The sequence below is a fragment of the Alternaria incomplexa genome (assembly GCF_024043165.1).
Source record: "Alternaria incomplexa strain BMP 0042 chromosome Unknown scaffold_4, whole genome shotgun sequence".
In the NCBI taxonomy this organism is placed as follows: domain Eukaryota; kingdom Fungi; phylum Ascomycota; class Dothideomycetes; order Pleosporales; family Pleosporaceae; genus Alternaria; species Alternaria incomplexa.
In genome coordinates, this window is record NW_026249853.1 from 732,300 (window position 1) to 750,288 (window position 17,989).

Genomic DNA, 17,989 nt, shown 5'->3' on the forward strand with positions numbered 1-17,989 from the left:
ACAAGTTTGGTATGATAGAAGGAATAGAGAGACGACAGTGCGGAGACATTTTTATACGCATCTCCCGAGGCGAACGCAGACATGAAAACAGTGCTCTGCTCTTTTGACGTCGCATGTTCTGCTCTCATGGATACGTTACTTCCACGCCAATCAAAAGTCGTGCTTTGAGTAGTATGTAGCATCGAGTTCCAGGCGGAACGCGCCATGGTCTCATATGTTTCCTTGTTTTTAGAGAGGCTCCGCAGGAGAGGCTCTCATAAACCGATGAGCAGTACGATTATTGTGACACAGTCACATGTATCGAAGTATTGGCGATTTTGGAAGTAGGTGGAAAAGAAAGATAGGACTCTCGCATAAGGGCTTGACCACGCAATTTTGGAAAGATGTAGGAGGAGGGTGGTGAGTAAGAAATAAGACAAGGCGAGGAAATCGGGAGTTTATATACTCCTCACAGGAGCAGTGTAGAGGCGTCAACGGATAAGGAACATTTTTCTTCTAGCACTCGTTCATCCTGGGCGTTAAATGTTCAATCACATTTACTTTCTGAGACGCTGATGAAGTGAGGCGTACGGGCTTTGAGAACATGAGTTTTGTAAGCGTCAATTTGGCGAACTCAACGCCAGTAAAGATAGACGAGCAATGCGTAGCCTAAAAGCGGTTGCATAGCTTATGGACTTTGGGTTTTTTGTGGGTTCGCGCAAGTATTTAAGTTGCTCAACCATGGTTGTGTTCCAAGTTTCCTACTTCACAATCCCCAGAACAATTCTCAAAATATTTTTCTGAGCCTCTCACTTTTACCAACTCCCGACCTCCGAAAGGATTTTTCACCTCCCGATGTCTTCCAACCTCAAGACGACAACGACACAAGATGCTTGCAAAATCAAAATCGCAGCATACCAGCAGGATATTGAGAGTTCTGTCCAGCGAGCTTTTCTTCTGCGCGGAAGCCCCTCTTCGTCTGGATACTCGAAGGTAGTCGTACAGTTCATGCACTTCCTGAACAACGACATCGTCGGTGTACGAGAACTAGAGAAAGAGCTGGGGGATATCTTCAAGAAGGTGTATCATTACGACGTAAGATACAATACGATTGGTGGTGCAAATACGAAGTATGCATCTGTCACGCTGGAGGTCAATTCTCTCCTGAGTGATCTCGCGGAGCCCGAGGAGTATGGTTCTGCTGGCAATCTGATCATACTGGTTTACTCTGGCCATGGAGAAAAGGTCAAGCATAATGGAGTAAACCAACTCCGGGTATCGTAAGTTCAGATCTTTCTAATGTGTAATGTTCTTATCAGCTACTAACAATTAATTAGGGGTACCTCCGACGGTCAAGCACCGAATTTCTTCTGGAATTCGGCAGTTAGTCTGCTGGATGGTATTCCAAGCGACATCTTGCAGATACTGGACTGCTGCTGCGCTGCAGAAGCATTCAGGTCCATCGAAAGCGAATTCCTGACAGCTTGTTCGGCGACAGAGATCGCTGGGGCCGACGTAGCCACCAGTTTCACGAAGGCTCTAATCGAGCAGCTCAAGATCTGCAACGGTAACCCCTGGACCACGTCGGCTATCTACAGCCGGATTGTCCATAACAAAAGCAAGTTCGGACTCTCAGTTACTCCAACCTATCTCCCCCGTAACGACACCCACCCTCCCATCCTCCTTCGCAGACTGGGAAACATCGCAGCTCCTCCTCCTGTCACGCTCAGAGATGAGAGCGAAGAGCCGAGGGTGATCATTACGGCTCACATCGAAGAGAAGATCACAGCAGAGACCGTCAGGCAATTGAAGATCTGGCTCGAAACTCGTATGCCTGCAAAGCTATTGAAGCTGAAGGTCGACTTCGCTGGTGTCTATGACACAGATTCCAGTCTGCTGGAGTTCAGGATTCCAGTGGTGGTCTGGGCAATGTTGCGAGATGATCCGGCATATCGGTTTGTCAGTTTTAGCAGAAGTGGTAACAGATTGTTGGATTTGGCGCAGAGCAACAGTAGCACTTTGGTATCTCGACCTGTCTCTGGATACGAGAACATGAAGCCTGGCTCGCCTTCTAAGTAGAGCGAGCTGCGAGTGTTAGGATTTTTGCTGCAGCGAAATTGGCGCAGAATTATCGGGTTCTGGAGCATGTTCCATGTTTGAAGCGTTGGAGCTCGTTGGAGGTTCCAATGCGATACCCAGGGATATTAGTTTGGAGTTTGAGTGCAGTTTTGTTGATAGAGCTGGTGTGGTGGAGTGGACAAACTGAGCAGCGGTGTGCAATACTTGATTTGGAAGGAGCGTGCCCACTGCACTTGCTCGTGCACGGTGCGCTGTTAGTACCTAAGATTTCTGTTCCTGTTTCATTGAGCTGTTCTGGTAGCGACTGTTGTTCGATTCTGTGTCCATTACATTGTAGCTACCATGTGCCCATAACGGAACCTCTGCTTCCAGACTTTATCCGATTGCGGTCCTCGGAGCCTCATGTTGTCAAAAGTTGACGTAGCGACCTCGATTACAGAAGCTCACAAGCATAGCTATCATTTGCAGCTATCGCAAGCGCCAGCTGTTCCATGGATCATTTCCAACTAAAAGTCAACGACGGCCTATCCTCTCGATCCCGTATCCGCTGCTCCAATAGCTTGCGGTAAAACTCGGCTCCTTTCATGGCGCGGGTTCTCTTGTCGTATGGATCAAGGTGGTCGAAATCGTGGAACTCGTCCACGATGCGGGGATCGAGTTCCAAGTGTGTCAGACGCGGTAACAGTTTGGTGAAACGATCGCCCTGAGATTGGCATGCTTGATACAAGCCTTGCCTCTTGGTAAATAGACAGTGACATGTCAAGTCCTGCAAGCATGCCGTAGACATACGTAGGGATTCGATGTTTCGTAGAAGCGCGTGCTTCGAGAGAAGCCGAAGCTGGTAATCCTGACTGACCTTGAAAGTGGCGAGTGAGAATATCAGGAAACGCGTATCTGAGTGGATCTGTCTCGAGGTTGCTGGTAATTGAAGGGCAATATCCGTTGTTTTCCTGCCATCATCGCTTTGGGGAACCCCACGGAGCTTTGATTTTGTTCTGTCGCTGTCATGGCGATATCTTATTAATATATAGGCGCAATTCATGGAGTATTCCCAGATCTGGTTTCGGATTTCGGCCGGTAAGCGTAGTAGAGGTGAAACAGATCGGTTGTGTTGTGAGCTGTTCAGTTAGCAATTTCCGACTGCAGTGAGTTGGTTAGGTATCTTACATTGCTAGCTTGTCATCTGGCACCAGAAAGGTCTGTTCATCTTCTTGGTGCGAAGGAGACGATGTGTTCTCTAATCGCACACGCATTTGGCTTTTGTGAGACATCGTTTTCCGATGCCTTCGGTATTCGCAAGCGTTAGTCTTCAGGCTTTGGTGTCGCCTGGTGTGGAAGTTGCGATCTCGGCTAAGAGTAGATCTAGAGTTGTATACGGGGGTTGCGAGTCAAGGTCTTAAGGTTTTGAAGTATAAGTTGAGCGAGATGAAGGCCTCATGTACATATTGTATGCTAGCCTCCAAGGAATGTACTTTGGTTGAGATTTCCGAACTTTTGCTGCGTACCAAGGTTGGGGACCAATTGAAGCCAAGGCTTGCAATTAATACATCCACGGGTGGTTGTATCCGTATGATAGGCTAGATCTCTTCTTTGGGAGTCGCCTCTTTGTTATCTTCTTCTCCAAGCTTCGCCTCTGTATCTTCCTCTTCCTCTGCGTCCTCATCACAATTCCTCAAATACACAACCATCCCATTCAACGCATTCCCATGCTTTTCGAACTCTCTTAGCGCCACCTTTTCCCTGCCTTTTACCCACCTCTTACCCACCTCATTGCACTCCTCCAATCGCTCTTTCTTCTCCTTCGTTTGCGCATATACACTATAGTCATCCAGAATCTCGTTGCCTACATACAACACCGGGTCTTTCGATTTGAGGAACGTCGGTAGGAGAAGGAACCAGTCCACGAACGGCGAGTAGACGAAGGATTTGGACGTGATATGGACTTGGAGATCGGAGTCGAGGACCGTGATGGAGAGGTGAGATAGGAATTCGATGTCGAGGGCTGTGAAGGCTGGGTCTTGGGCGAAGCACTGTATCTTGATGTCCTTGTTCTCTTCTTTGACTATCTTATAATCAGTTCGGGTACATGCAACAGATAGAGACGATGACATACGCCGCCCGACTACATCAACAAACAGTACAAGCTGCCAAAGACTCCTCCACCGATGCGCCCAGTCCCGACTGAAACTGCCGATGCCAATGCATACCGCTTCTTCAACACCCCATTTGCCATCAGCGCTCCTCTTCTCCACAATCTCTTTGACTTGCTTCGAAAGCAGCGTATCTTCCCACCGCTCTTGAAGGAGGCGAAAATCGTCCAATAATTTCTCCGCTGTTAGTCCCTCCACAATCCTCGTAGGCAAGGACCCAGTATCTGCCTCCTTCTTCCCATTCCCATCAAGCGAGATACTCGCCAAGCCATGGGTAATAACAGTCCACCCATCCTCACTCTGCACCTCCTTCCTCTTAACGCGGCCTCTTCCTTTCTTACTCATATCTCCCCACTACACCTTTCTTTACTCGGTCTTGGCAAAAACCAAAACGCACATTCCCTTCACCACAAGCGCACCTCAAACCCACAATGACGCACACCGCACAAAAAAGGTACACCGATCGTCACGTCGTCGACTTAAGGTGCGGCTTGCATGGGCGCGTAAGTAAGGCGTGGCCAAAGTATCGAGGGCGAGGCGATGACGGGAAGGGGACCACCTGGGCGCGTAGAAAATCATCGTGAGAGGCCAGGGTCTGGTTGGGTTTTAGTGGGGAAAGGGAGGCTCGGAACGGGATTTCCGAGGCGGAATGGCGGCGACCTTGGCTGTGGCCCGCAAACTACAGTAAAGATCGTTTGGGAACTGTGCCTCTCTTGATTAGGGGTCTGCTATCTGGCCTGCAGCTGTAGTTCAAGCCATCCGCTCATGTCGGGGTTGCGCACGCGGATCAGGCCTCCTGCTGACGGCTTAGATACACAAGCTATTCTTTGTTGCAGTCGGTATAAGCATGACAGCATATGGCTTACAAGTGAGCGACAAGTGGAAATGCAAGTATTGGGATATTGAATGGTATTGCATGTGTAGCTTCTGTACATCATACCGCACAGTAACGTGTTATGTGCCCCTAAGAAAGACCGTCATAGCTGCTGAACAGCTGGTCCACCAACCACCCAGATCAAACCACCGTGTACGCTCCAAATCGAGATCGTCGCTTCAAAAGAGACCGGATATCTTTCGCGCCAAAACTCCTTGCCCATAAAAAGACTATATTCGCGGATAAAAGTCAGGTTCGTACACTAGACAACCCATGTAATCCACGACGCCGCTGCAAGCATTGCCGGTACTATGATTGATGCATAGGTATTGACGACCATGTTGTGTGGCGCTGGCGATGATGTTGTCGAGTATACGATTTGGAAGCCAATGTGGTCGTCGACGTTTGTTGTGTTAACGCAGTTTGAGCTGTTGACTTCGGGAACATCCTCTGGTTCGGCGAAAGTGATGTCGGCACACTATTGAAATCTATTAGCAACTATGCGGCTGTCATGTTCAGGCGTTTGCACTCACGTTGTAAAGAGCAGCGCCGTGTTGCGCAAGCTCAATAATCTGGATAGTCGCGTTGTCTCCAACCTGGGGTGTGTAGTTGGCAGGTAATGGGACTTGCGGTAGACAGAAGGAACCGGGGTATTCTTGGTTTGTAGGCCCTGTAATCTGGAAGACTGGCACCATCGTGTGCGAGTAGTTTAGCGGTTCGTTGCCGTAACCCATGTTGACGTAGAACATGGCGAGCGAGTGGCCTGGGAACCATCCGGGTTGGATTGCGACGGCGCCGCCGTTCACCGGCCACTTTGTGCGATTTTGCGACATTGGCATGCCACCACCTAGAAGTTCATGTTAATTATCTCCTCCTGCGCGGAATACCCAATCGGGAAAACGTACATGGGTACATCCATTGCATGCCGTATGGAAATCCATATGTGCCGGTGTCTTCGTGATAGTTGATACCGATCGAGCCATCTGGAATCGATGGGTCTGTGTCAGACTTAGTTCCGTTGGTGTGGATGTTGTTTCCTCTCCATCCTGGGTAGACGATAACGGTATGTGCAGTAGCGAGTGACCAGGTAGCGGCGATAAAAACGAGCTCGGTAAAACGAAACATTTTGGCGGTGCGATGTGGAAAGCAAAGACTGTTGCGTAGCGGAAGTCCTTGTCTTTAACGATTCAGTGACCCGTCAGCTTTGGGGTACACGATTTGATGGTAGTCGACGCAGAACGGGCAGCGTGCGGTGGCGGGGGGCATCAGCACTTATGGATTACGGGACTTGGCCTCGAGGGCCTCGTGCAACCATGGCATTGCTCGCCAAAGAGACGCTTCAGGCGAATGAACAGAGCAAAATGGGCCCGCCAGCATGGCCAGCCTTTGCATGTCAGCCCTCGAAGCATTGAGTAGGCAGCGAATAGGCACGTCGCTAGCATATTGAATCTACAGGGGCCAGCGACCACTGAGCTTCGCGTATGCAGGTCTTGTCGGGCGGGAGGGAAAGCCTCTGTCGGCGGAGCGAATAGCGTCCGAGGTGGCCATGCGCATGGCGCCTCTGATTTGCAGAGGCGTGTGATGACTTTGCAGAGTCTCGGCAGTCCGGCCAGGCACCTCTAAGCGCCCAACTACTCCAGAGTCCACATGCCCACCAGCAGACAGCGAGGAAGGTTTCCGGATCTGAAAAATGCCCTCATCCGCGCGACTCGGCCGTGATAGTGTGACCAAGGCGTGATGCAGAATCTTGAAACGCCGCAGCTACACCGCGTAGGCGACGTCTGTGTTCGTGGGAGAAGAATGCTGAAAGACGCAGACAACCGCGCGCACAGTCAGCTAGCCGCCACTGGCCCCCAACGGACGGCGATCAACGCCCTCGCCGCAATATAATCCCCAGCCGTCAACATGCGCATGTTTCTATCCTCATATCGCTGCATGAGGGCTGCAGTGCGACAGCTGGGGAAGGCCGAGTGTCGAGGATGCTGATTGGGAGCTTGTTTCGCCGCCCCTGGTCGCTTGGAAGTGTCCACTGCGCCGGGACGAACGAAGCCTCCATTCGCAATAACCAATTGCTTGAAAAGGCATTCCTTCTGGGCCCGCGTCGTGCCGAGCGCACCAGCACACCATCCGCGCAGTGCCATCTTTCCTGCGGTTCGCTGCTAGTGCCTGTCTATACGGCGCGAGGTACCGCATTCGTACTCCCCTTGCTTGAGTCGAACGAACATCTTTGCGCACTGGGGTTAGCAGTGAACAAGCATCGCTTTAGCCAAGCGCCATGAGATTGTCGATCGTGTTGGACGCAGGGTGCACGGGTTCGTTGATTCTGGCGTCCGGGATAGCGGCTGCGTGAGGTACGACCGCTGTTGATGCTGCCAGGTGTGGTGCCATGAGCGCCTTCCTCGAGCACTGAGAGACCCTGGCCACCTTCCTGCGATGGGGCCTCTTGCCTCGTCACTCAAGTCATGCTTTCCAATATCGCTGGTGTAAACAGTATCCACCTGACAGGTCTTTCTGGCTCTGCTTGTCACCAACCGTCCTGCATCGATATTCTTCGATGACCGCGGCGTTCATCGAACATTATTACTCAGTTCGATTTTAACTTCGATCATCACCCGACACCAGAGCTACTGACATGTTGTCGCTCGTCCCAGCGCGGAAGAGAAAGGAAGCCCATAACGCGATACAACTATCTCGTGATAAAGGCAAGGTTCGCGTCATCGAGCGATCAGCAGAAGGGTACTCCAGCGGCTCCACGAAGAACCTACAGGGGCGCAACAGCACCCCTGCTAGCCGTACCTTTACTACACTTCGTCGTGGAAGCATCAGAATCTTCTCAATCTTCCGCAATGGCAAGAGTTGCTACCCATTTCTGCCTGGTACCTCTTGGCTTCTACTGATAGTACCAACAGGTTCCGCTCCCAGCTCCGGCGAGGCTACCTTTGGTAGCACTGGGTCAACGGTCAACAAACTAGCAGACGTACCACGTGTCGATAACATCAATTCCTACTCCAACTCTCCTCTACAATGCCCTGTCGTTCCCGATGTACCTATGACTCTACCAGCTCTCTCCCTAGATCCGGACTCTTCATCGTTACTCCAACTCACAAACGCTGCCGTCTTCGATGGCGAATCAGAACCTATACCAAGAACCCGCACTCCGCCTCCTACACCCATGACAACAAGCTGGTCGACACCAAGTCTCTCCCAGCAACTCACCGCCAAGATCTCCAACGCCCTAATGAACAACGATACGGTGGTGCGTCGACCCAAGCTGAGCTCTCGGCCAATGGTTCGAACAGACCATTTCAAGCATCCAAGCGATGACCAGCGAACTACCACCTCGCCCAAAAGCGCCATGTCAGAGGTCCCTTCGCTTCCATCAAGTGTCCTGAGCCCCTCCAGCAGCGTCGCACCGCTGAGCCAGTCCACTGCACCGACATCGTTGGTCTCTTCAGGTGCGCCGCTGTCTGCTGAAACCACCTATCGAAGTCAGAACGGTCGTCATGTAACCGACAATCAACCTGCGCTCTATTGTGAGGCGACCCCAGAACGTTTGCCTCCAAGGTTCCTTGTCTTTCCACGTCAAGACGCTCCGCGACTGTGTGAGCCTTCCGTTGCGACCATCGAGAATGCAGCAGCGGCGAAGATCTTCTTCGAGTCACACTTCAATCAGCTTCTCGGTACCAAGGTTACACCACGATCTATGCGTCGCCGCCAAATGGAGCGGAAGGTATTCACCATGGCCATACCGAACGAGCAACGTCACTCCAAAAGGCGAGAATAGTATCTTGCAGAGACACATCATCTGCGTCAAACCCGTGTCATGAAGTCGAATACACTAGCGCGTCAGACGATGAAAGGCGTACACATCTCCAATTACGACATCGTAAGAGTCCTCGGGAAAGGTAGCTTCGGTGTTGTGCGTCTCGTTCGCGAGAAGAGTGACAATTGCGGCAGTCTACGCGGAAGCAGCTGCAGTATGGGATATCTCGACGGCTCATTGACGCCAAAAACTGATAGACCTTCCCCGACCATCCGCAGACAAAAGCAAGTCTTCGCCATGAAGGTCATCAGAAAGTCGGATATGCTTCGCAATAGCCAAGAGGGACATTTGCGAGCAGAGCGAGACTTTCTAGTCGCGTCAGAGAATTCGCGATGGGTAGTTCCCCTAATTTCTGCTTTCCAGGACAACAACAACCTCTATCTCGTCATGGAATACATGATGGGCGGCGACTTTCTGGGCCTCCTTCTTCGTGAAGATATCCTTGATGAGAACGTCGCGAAGTGGTATCTCGCAGAGATGATACTGTGCATCGAGGAGGCACACAAGATGAACTGGATCCATCGCGATGTCAAGCCCGACAACTTCTTGATCACTTCGTCTGGCCATCTCAAGATCTCCGACTTTGGCCTCGCCTTTGATGGACATTGGGCTCACAACCAGACTTACTACAATGAGCAACGATATGGTCTACTCCGCGACTTGGATCTACATGTCAAAGGCGACGCACAAGACGTTGAAGAAGACAAGGATCGATCAGACGCTCACAAGACCATGAATCTCGTCAATGGAAGCGCAGCGGCCCGCGGTCGTTACCATACCAGACAAGCCTCAACGCATGGACCTATCATCGACTGGTTAAATCGAGAGCAGAGGCGTGAATTCGCCAAGAGTGTCGTTGGTACGAGCCAATATATGGCACCAGAGGTCATACGAGGCGAAAGCTACGACGGTCGCTGTGACTGGTGGAGCATTGGTATCATATTATACGAGGTATGTGGGCATGAGATGTTATGCTTGTTTACACTGACGATTTCGTAGTGCCTTTACGGCTGCACGCCCTTCTTCTGCGATAACCGCCAAGCTACGAAGATGCGCATACTCGTAGGTTTGGCTATGATACGCTGCGTTCTGGTGCTAACTCGCGCAGGATCATAGGAGGTGGCTGCGATTCCCATCTGACCAACGTTATGCCCGTCCCAACATCGACCGCGTCCCACTCATGCCAGTTTCACGCAACGCAATCGACCTCATGATGCGACTGCTCGAGGACAGACAAGATCGTCTCTCAGCTAAGCGATACCGTGAGAACGACTGGGTCCTCCGCGACAAAGCTGCTGGTGCGCGCCGCAATCGTAACGTCAACACCACCGGTCATATTGTTTACCCCAACGATGCCGAAGACATTAAGTCCCACCCGTTCTTCCGCAACATTCAGTGGTCACAACTGCATCTGACTCGTCCACCATTCGTACCACGCGTTCACGGCGGTCAGCCGATTACCAAATACTTCGACGACGAGGCCGAGATAATGAGCGCGTCTGATCATCTCGACTCTTCAAGCTACGAAGCTCTCGGAGGGCTGGCAGACCCTGCGGTAGAATTTCAAGATGGTGAGGATGATGCTACGTCCCCGGCCCAGCCGGCTGCCCAGCATGATGGTGCAGCTACGCCCGCTCAAGAAGGGTTCGCTAAGTCATTGCGGGACATGAAGAGACGCAAACGGGAAAAGAAACGACCCCGTGACAAGCTTCTTCGGGATCCAGATGTCAGCCAAACTGTTCTGGAGATCAGGAAGAAAGGTGCCTTCGTGGGCTACACTTATCGCAGGCCTCGGTTCTCGTTGCTAGACTTGGAGGACAAGATCGCTGCAAGACCTCACATCACACGCGGTGGGATAGTTGCTGCGAGTGCTTAGTGCTGTAGGTTCTTTGTGCTCTCTGCGGGAGTGTAGGGTTTCTTCGAAATGGATTGTTACGTTCTTGAGCCCATCGGGATGCGCATGGTCCTGTAATTGCTGTTCGATTATCACTAGAAGATGTAATCTCTCTCACCTCGACCGCCATCTCAGTCTCACACCTCAGCGGTCAGCATCGCATTGCAGATACCACTAGCGCCGTCTTGAGCACAGGTGAGATCTATATCATGCCCGTCTTTCTCAGTAACAAACCTTCCTACACCACACTTTCCGTCTCGACCTCATCACATAAGGCTTACAATCAAGCAAAAAACGATCCATCTGCTCAATATGATGGTCCCCAGAGCCATCTTTCTATGCCTTGCCGCACTCACCAGCGTCGCTGTCGGTACAGCCCCCGCAAGAGACCCCAACGACCCGATGCCAGTCTTTCTCAGCCACAAAGACAAGCCCATACCCGTCGACAAGCCCACTCTCAACCCTCCAGTTTTGGACATAAGAGAGTACCTGGTCAAACAGCTCAAGCACCAGACAGTAAACGTGGTCACAATGTGGAACGACAGCAAGATCAACTACGCGTGCAAGAAGATCTTCACTAAAGAAGGCTACAAAGTCGAAGACATTGAGATGTTCGAGGTTGAGTACGAAGATGTGAGTCTGAACTGATGTCTACTGTGGTTAAATGACGGTGTACTAATGAGTCGGTAGTGCTATGAGAAACCATGGGTCATGTGCCGCCACAAGGACGCTTGGTACCAACCCGACCTCATGAACTTCTACATCGGCCTGATTCCCGTCAATTTGCGACGCTTCAACCGCCACTTCATCGCGCTGCCAGCCGACGACAAGGGCGGCCGAGATATTTACAACGACTACGACACCATTGTCTGGAAAGGGCAAGCCAGCCTACACAATATCATCGCCGAGTCCGCAAGGTCAATGGGCCAGTACGTAGGCGGAGGTTTTGGAATCTGGAGTAAGTATCTCGCTCTTTATTGTAGCTTTTTCTTATCGCTGCTAACCACGTCCCACTCCACATAGGTTCCGGTACTCTCATGTGGTCCGATCAGACGTGGTCTGACCTCGTCGAAAACAACGCGACCGCGGTGATGAACCCTACGTCTCAGATTTCTCTTGAAGAGGCATTTGCTCAGACTATGGTGCTTGCCCTCGCGGAGTTTTCGGGCATACCTTTGGGTTCTTTCATCCCCGAGTACGAGAAGATTTCGAAGGTGGTCTTCACTTTGTGGGAGAGCTTCATGTGGGTCTTGACTGCCAATGACCAGGTATTTTGTCAGGAGAGGATTTTGGAGGATAGTCCGGCGGGTTTGCCGGGGCAGCTACCGGATATTGAGGTCTAGAGTGGGCGCGCTCGATGGATCAGGTGGTAGCTAGGGAATGATTGAGTCGGCTTCACAAATGGGTCAAGTCAAGGCTGAGCTTGGAAGGAAATCGAGTTCTTCATGTCTTTGGTGGAGGTATGAACACCTATCCAAATACACCCAATCAAAATCAAAAACTATCCCGTCTCCCTCTCTTCCACCACCTCCTCCCATCCGTCCCCCCGATACCACGTCCAGTGTTCCTCCACATATCTCTCAGCTGCCGGCCGTATATCGCATACAACACACTGGCTATTACACAAATCGCAATAACGCCCGTAGAAACACCCAGACCGATTGATGCTGGCACACTAAGACCGCGGTCAGGCTCCGATGTAATTGAGGGTAGTGCGGTGGATGAAGAGAGAGTTGCATCAGACGAAGATGAGAAGAGAGTTGTTTGTAGACTGGACGATGGGTCTAGAGGGGGCGTTGTAACAGTAGATGTAGTGGGCATCACAGAAGTTGACATGTCATCTCTAGTCTTAGTAGTCGATGTTGTCGTTCCCGCGTGAATCGATGAGGGTACTATAGTGACAGGATCCGGTCTCGTGACTATGGGGAAAGTCTCCAAATCAGTTGGGGTAGTGGGTGTTGCGTTTATGGTAGTCACGATAGTAGTTGCGGGACCCATCGATATGATTATCGGAGGGTCGCCACCGGTCTTGGTGGATGCCGACATTGTCGCCGAGATGGCTTGTCGGTATTGTGATGGGCCTAGATAGTCGAGGGGCTATGTGAGGGGGTATGATGGGGGTGAAGTGCGGTGGCATGGTGGAGGATTGCGGGAGAGTAGGAGTGACAGAGTACCTAGGTTGTTAGATGCTTGCTTGGGAAACGGGATGCGACATATCGTTTGCTTGGTAGTGTGACGGATGAGTGTGCTGGCGTGAAGTTGTTGGGGTCGCGTGGTGGTGGGTTGTTTGCTTGGTCGATATAGGACTGGAATTCTTCTATGGATCAAAGAACGAGACAGATTCCTGGAGTTCATGAAGCATCATAGGTATGTATATCTTGATGGGAGCTGAATGTATCGCGAAGTTTACCTAGATAAGAGCCATGGACACATAGGTGGCAGCTGATATGTGTAATTACCCCCTTGTGCATTTGTAAAATCTAAAATCTCACATCCTTCACAACCCGCACATCAGCTAATTGGTCGTAGTAGTTCTTCTGCTTGCATCGGCATGTTGTTGCGCAGGCAGTGTAGCGAGCTCGGTGCTGAAGTTCCGACGAACACCGAATTCGGACGTCACCCTACAATACCCGGACTCATTCAACGACCGTTTGTTTCAAGACTTTCCTTTTGCATATACCCCACAGCTGCAATAACAGAACTACATCATGTCAGCCTCGGACGACCTCACCAGTCTTGCGACCCCGCCAGCGTGCATTGCAGACTTTTGTCTGATCCCCCTGGGCACCCCCACAGCATCGGTATCCAAGGAAGTCGCGGAAGTGCAGCGGCTCCTCAAGAAAAGCGGCTTGGATTATTCGATGCATTCCGCGGGGACAACAGTTGGTATGTGCCTGCACACACCCCACCTTCTGAATTCTGTACGCTCTCGCGTGCGAGCCAACCCTCTTCTCGGCCGGTATGCGGGCCTGGTGGCTTGGAAGGTGGAGGGGTATATGGAACATTCTTGAATGTGCATGCTAATTATGGTTAGAGGGCTCGTGGGACGACGTTATGCGGGTCATAGGGCAATGCCATGCGATGCTGCATCAGAATGGGATTGTGAGGATTCAGAGCGATATTCGTGTGGGGAGCAGGACCGACAAGAAGCAAGGATTCAAGGACAAGGTGGACGCTGTGGAGAAGCTGCTCAAGGAGGATCAAGGCGCAGCGTTGTAATGGGCCGAGTATCAGGATGCGCGTGACTGAAGAAATGTGTGTGTTGTCTCAGTTCCAAGGTCGCCAGGTCATCCACGTGTACCAACCACCTGCGATAACGACGGATGCATGAAAACAAATTTCACGACTACAGATGATGTACCCGCGCACGGCAGATCTGCCTGCCAAAGCTCGGATGGTGATTCAGACAATCGGCCGCTGCTATTATTGGGCAATTTCCTACTCGACGGCGTGGAGCTGCTGGGGTAGCTGGGCTATAGCGAAGATGGGGAAATTAGTACCTGACAAGCCAAACGGCAGCGATGGAAGCATATTGTGTTGACATGTGGCTAGACGTAGGGCTTTTTGAAACTTGTCGATCAAGGTGGCAGTGGTGGCAGCGAATCACTCGCAGCGGGATGCTAGTCTGTAACGTAGACGTGCATACAACGGCTCCAGGCTCTTCACCGCCAGTCGCGATGTTCAGGTAGACTAAACCGGATGCGAGGAGCGGGTGCTTGTCTGCGCACGGCCGACGAGCGGTTGTGTAAAAAGTTGGCGGCATCATCCTTGACGTCGGTACCTTTCACCCGGAAAATCCCCTCGAGTGCCGCATGTGCTCCCACGGTCTCTCCACCACGACACGCCCATCTATACCTGCCCACACCGCCCGCAATATTCACTACCCGCCCGTCACCCCGCCCGTCCCGTCCGAAATACGCCCACCCCCCAGAATTGGCCTCGTGTGATCGCATGGCGAATGCACGCGACAGCAGCATCATCTGCCAATCCCCAACACCCGCGCGGTAACCACGTCGACGCTCCACGCATCAACCACCCACCATGGCCTTCAACTTCAACTGGTCGCCGCTGATAGCCGACACGTCGAGGGCGCGCGACATGCTGACGACGGCTCTCAACAAGTCGCCCAAGCCGCCGATTATCGTCGACGACATCATCGTCACCGAGCTCAATCTCGGCACCACCCCGCCCGAGCTCGAAATACTGGAGATTGGAGACCTGGCTGAGGACCGGTTCAGGGGCATCTTCAAGATGTCGTATGCGGGCGACGCGTTTCTGACGCTCAAAACAAAGGTCCAGGCAAATCCGCTCAAGACGTATCTGTCCAACAAGCCAGACTTTGCGTCACCGCAGCCGCTGGCAGCGTCATCGGGCTTGACTATACCGTTGCAAATCACACTGTCTAATATCCGACTGTCCGGTTTCGTTATCTTGGTCTTCTCCAAACAAAAGGGCTTGACGCTGGTCTTCAGGAACGACCCTCTGGATTCGCTCAAGGTCTCGTCGACGTTTGACTCAATCCCCTTTGTGCGCGACTACCTGCAAAAGGAGATTGAGGGCCAATTGCGTGTCTTGTTCATGGAAGATTTGCCAGCTATCATTCACAGGTTGTCACTACGCATGCTGTCGCCCGAGTACCAGGAAATCGAAACAGAAGAGCGACTAGAGAGCGCCAACGATACCACCGCAGCCATCGATCCCCTCGCATCGCCGCCACAAGACGCTGTCGATGCGTTCGGCAATCCATTAGACGAAGCCCAAATCTCGGCCTTGTCGCTCGACTCTGGCGAGATCCACGCCTCCTTCTCCCAGAAGAACATCCTTCGCCTAGCCGCCCTCTCCGAATCGCAACGAACCCTTTCCCTCTTCACACCTGGCATTCGCGATGCCGTCTTTCGAGCGTGGGCAGGTCACCCAGATAGGCCCGAGTCTGGTGCTGCGACACCGGCACTCACACAAGGCAGTTTGTCAAGGATACAGTCGACGTTTGGCAGTCTCAAGTCTGGCGCTTCGTCAGTCGCGTCTGGCAGCACAGGCAACGAGACGCTGAGCTCGCGACCCACCATGGCATCGGCGTACTCGACATCGGCGGGGCTCAGTCTTGGCTCAAGTCGCTCTCGCACTGGCGGCATGCGGAAACGGAAGAAGCGTGTTGTTGATCTACGTAAAAAGGACGGCGTCGACTCGGGCGTCTCTACAGGCGCCAACACCCCTTTGCCCAGCGCATACGCCTCCGAGACATCGAGCGTCATACCAGAGGAAAGAGAGGCAGAGGAGGAACTCGCTACCCCACCAACGAGCCCCGCACAACCTGGCATGCGCTTTGAGAGTAGACGTGGCAGTCTGGACATCGGTACGCCAAAACGGATACCCGAAGAACCTCCTGCTTTTGGCCCTCTTCTCGCCCCTGCGCCAGTCCTCTCAGAGTCATCGAAGCCTGGCAAATCGAAGCAAAAGACCCCACCAGCCGCTCACCTCGAAGACCCATTCATATCCCACACCTCTTCCAGACGTCCGCCGCTGTCGCGCAACAAGCTACGCCAAGCACAGCAATCCACCTCGCCGCTCCTCCGCTCCCTGTCTTTTGACAAAGTCTCATCGCTCTCAGCCCTGTGCTCGCCGCCGCGTACTTCTTCCCCACCGAACGCTGACGTCATGGCCAGCTCCGGCGGCATCCTCGAACAAGCATGGATGACGAAGATGGCGCAGGAGATTGCTCGCAAGGTCCAAGAAGAAAAGGACCGATCGTCTCGGCGACCATCACACACACGGACGAAGACAGCACCCACAGGAGGCTTTTGGCAGAGCGACGATGAGATCGAAGCACCGCCCGCTTACGTTGCGTAAGCAATGATGAAGTTATGAGCCATGAAGATTTTCACGACGTACCGTCTTCGTACATATTAGTTCTTGCATGTTATTTTTGTCCATCACTTGTTGTTTCTTTTGTTTATCAAACTGCTTGTTAGCATTGGCGTATCAGGATTGGGAAAAGCTCGTTATCGTTGGATCAACTTGAGTATATAACTTAGGGGGTTAGTGGGGCTCTAAACATAATGAGCGGTGCATAGAAGAGCGTGGAGAGGAAGAGGGCAAGCGCGATGTAGTATCGTCGCTTTTACATATCAGACTACTAATCTCATTACCGAAGGCGACGTATGCGTCGCTACGAAGAGTACATATCAAATCACTCTCATCTTCACAACAGCATATTCGGTGTACCTGACATCTTTTCTCATTACTCTGTTTCACAACCATCAAGGTCCTGGCACAGGAATAGCACCAATCTGCACCATTAGCCCAAAAATATCAGGCTGTCCCAACTCCTCCACAATCTGGCCATTCTCAAACCGGTAAATGTTGAGCGCTGTCATGCAAATGCTCTTTCCGGTAGGAGCAACGCCCATAAAGGGTCCATTGTGTGTACCGCGTGTTTCGAAGCGACATACGATTTTGTCGCCCTCGGCAATGGTTTCTTTGATCGTCCATTGGATGTCGGGGAAGGCGCTGCGCATCATGCCCAGGATTTGGAGGTAGCCGTCAAGACCTTGGAGAGGAGGGCCGCCGAAGGGGACGTGGAAGGTTGCGTTAGGTGAGATGACTTCTTTTCCGATGGCGACGTCGCCGCTGTTTATGAACTCCGTAAAGCGGGTCAGGTGGGGGAGGAGGGCGGAGGACATTGTCTGTAGGGTGAATTGTTAGGCGTGGTGGTTTTGAAGAGAGAGTCAGGGAGTTGTTACGTTGGTGTGGGATGGTTGGACGGTGTGTCGAAGTAGATGTGCTTTTTAAGTGATGATGAAAAAGGAAATCGAGACGACGACTCCAGTATAGAAGTGACAGCTTAAAGATTGTTGTTGTTGTGGTGATGAGATACGAGCAGCAACCTCCCTCTTTATATCACAACTGTTCTACTGTAGTAGCCATCCGACAGAAAGCTGAATAATCGCCACTAGATTGCCTTACCAAATCTTACGTCCGTATCGCCTATTAGCTATCCAGCTAGTTACCGTCGGTTACTACCGGTTGATTTCGAAAGCTATGGGTCCCAATCGTGGAAGGTTCCAACATTTATCCTTAGAGCGTCATCTACGCCGCTATAGGGCCGACGACGGTCTAGCGTGGTAAAGATCGAGAAAAGAATTGCATGTACTGATACGTGTCTTTGTGAGAGATGACAAGGGCTGAGTCGT

General features: G+C 51.9%; 8 protein-coding genes across 8 annotated transcripts; 5 read left to right on the forward strand and 3 right to left on the reverse strand.

Moving 5' to 3' along the window:
* Positions 1–834: 834 nt before the first annotated feature.
* On the forward strand, positions 835–2,058 carry J4E90_003435 (uncharacterized protein; the record flags this gene model as incomplete). Its single annotated transcript, XM_051433005.1, has 2 exons — positions 835–1,259; positions 1,317–2,058. 2 exons carry the CDS (start codon positions 835–837, stop codon positions 2,056–2,058), a joined length of 1,167 nt encoding a protein of 388 aa, XP_051292903.1.
* A 1,577-nt stretch (positions 2,059–3,635) lies between these two features.
* J4E90_003436 (uncharacterized protein) lies at positions 3,636–4,553 on the reverse strand (the record flags this gene model as incomplete). The annotated part of the gene is made up of 2 exons (XM_051433006.1): positions 3,636–4,124; positions 4,266–4,553. 2 exons carry the CDS (start codon positions 4,551–4,553, stop codon positions 3,636–3,638), a joined length of 777 nt encoding a protein of 258 aa, XP_051292904.1.
* Positions 4,554–5,344: 791 nt separating this feature from the next.
* Positions 5,345–6,207, reverse strand: J4E90_003437 (uncharacterized protein; the record flags this gene model as incomplete). The annotated part of the gene is made up of 3 exons (XM_051433007.1): positions 5,345–5,560; positions 5,616–5,929; positions 5,988–6,207. The coding sequence occupies 3 exons, from the start codon at positions 6,205–6,207 to the stop codon at positions 5,345–5,347; spliced, it is 750 nt and encodes a 249-aa protein (XP_051292905.1).
* A 1,507-nt stretch (positions 6,208–7,714) lies between these two features.
* On the forward strand, positions 7,715–8,866 carry J4E90_003438 (uncharacterized protein; the record flags this gene model as incomplete). The annotated part of the gene is made up of 1 exon (XM_051433008.1): positions 7,715–8,866. One exon carries the CDS (start codon positions 7,715–7,717, stop codon positions 8,864–8,866), a length of 1,152 nt encoding a protein of 383 aa, XP_051292906.1.
* A 276-nt stretch (positions 8,867–9,142) lies between these two features.
* Positions 9,143–10,781, forward strand: J4E90_003439 (uncharacterized protein; the record flags this gene model as incomplete). The annotated part of the gene is made up of 3 exons (XM_051433009.1): positions 9,143–9,856; positions 9,905–9,967; positions 10,014–10,781. 3 exons carry the CDS (start codon positions 9,143–9,145, stop codon positions 10,779–10,781), a joined length of 1,545 nt encoding a protein of 514 aa, XP_051292907.1.
* A 330-nt stretch (positions 10,782–11,111) lies between these two features.
* Positions 11,112–12,142, forward strand: J4E90_003440 (uncharacterized protein; the record flags this gene model as incomplete). Its single annotated transcript, XM_051433010.1, has 3 exons — positions 11,112–11,432; positions 11,490–11,757; positions 11,823–12,142. 3 exons carry the CDS (start codon positions 11,112–11,114, stop codon positions 12,140–12,142), a joined length of 909 nt encoding a protein of 302 aa, XP_051292908.1.
* Positions 12,143–14,840: 2,698 nt separating this feature from the next.
* Positions 14,841–16,646, forward strand: MDM34 (ERMES complex subunit; the record flags this gene model as incomplete). The annotated part of the gene is made up of 1 exon (XM_051433011.1): positions 14,841–16,646. One exon carries the CDS (start codon positions 14,841–14,843, stop codon positions 16,644–16,646), a length of 1,806 nt encoding a protein of 601 aa, XP_051292909.1.
* A 410-nt stretch (positions 16,647–17,056) lies between these two features.
* J4E90_003442 (uncharacterized protein) lies at positions 17,057–17,479 on the reverse strand (the record flags this gene model as incomplete). Its single annotated transcript, XM_051433012.1, has 1 exon — positions 17,057–17,479. The coding sequence occupies one exon, from the start codon at positions 17,477–17,479 to the stop codon at positions 17,057–17,059; it is 423 nt and encodes a 140-aa protein (XP_051292910.1).
* Positions 17,480–17,989: the final 510 nt, after the last annotated feature.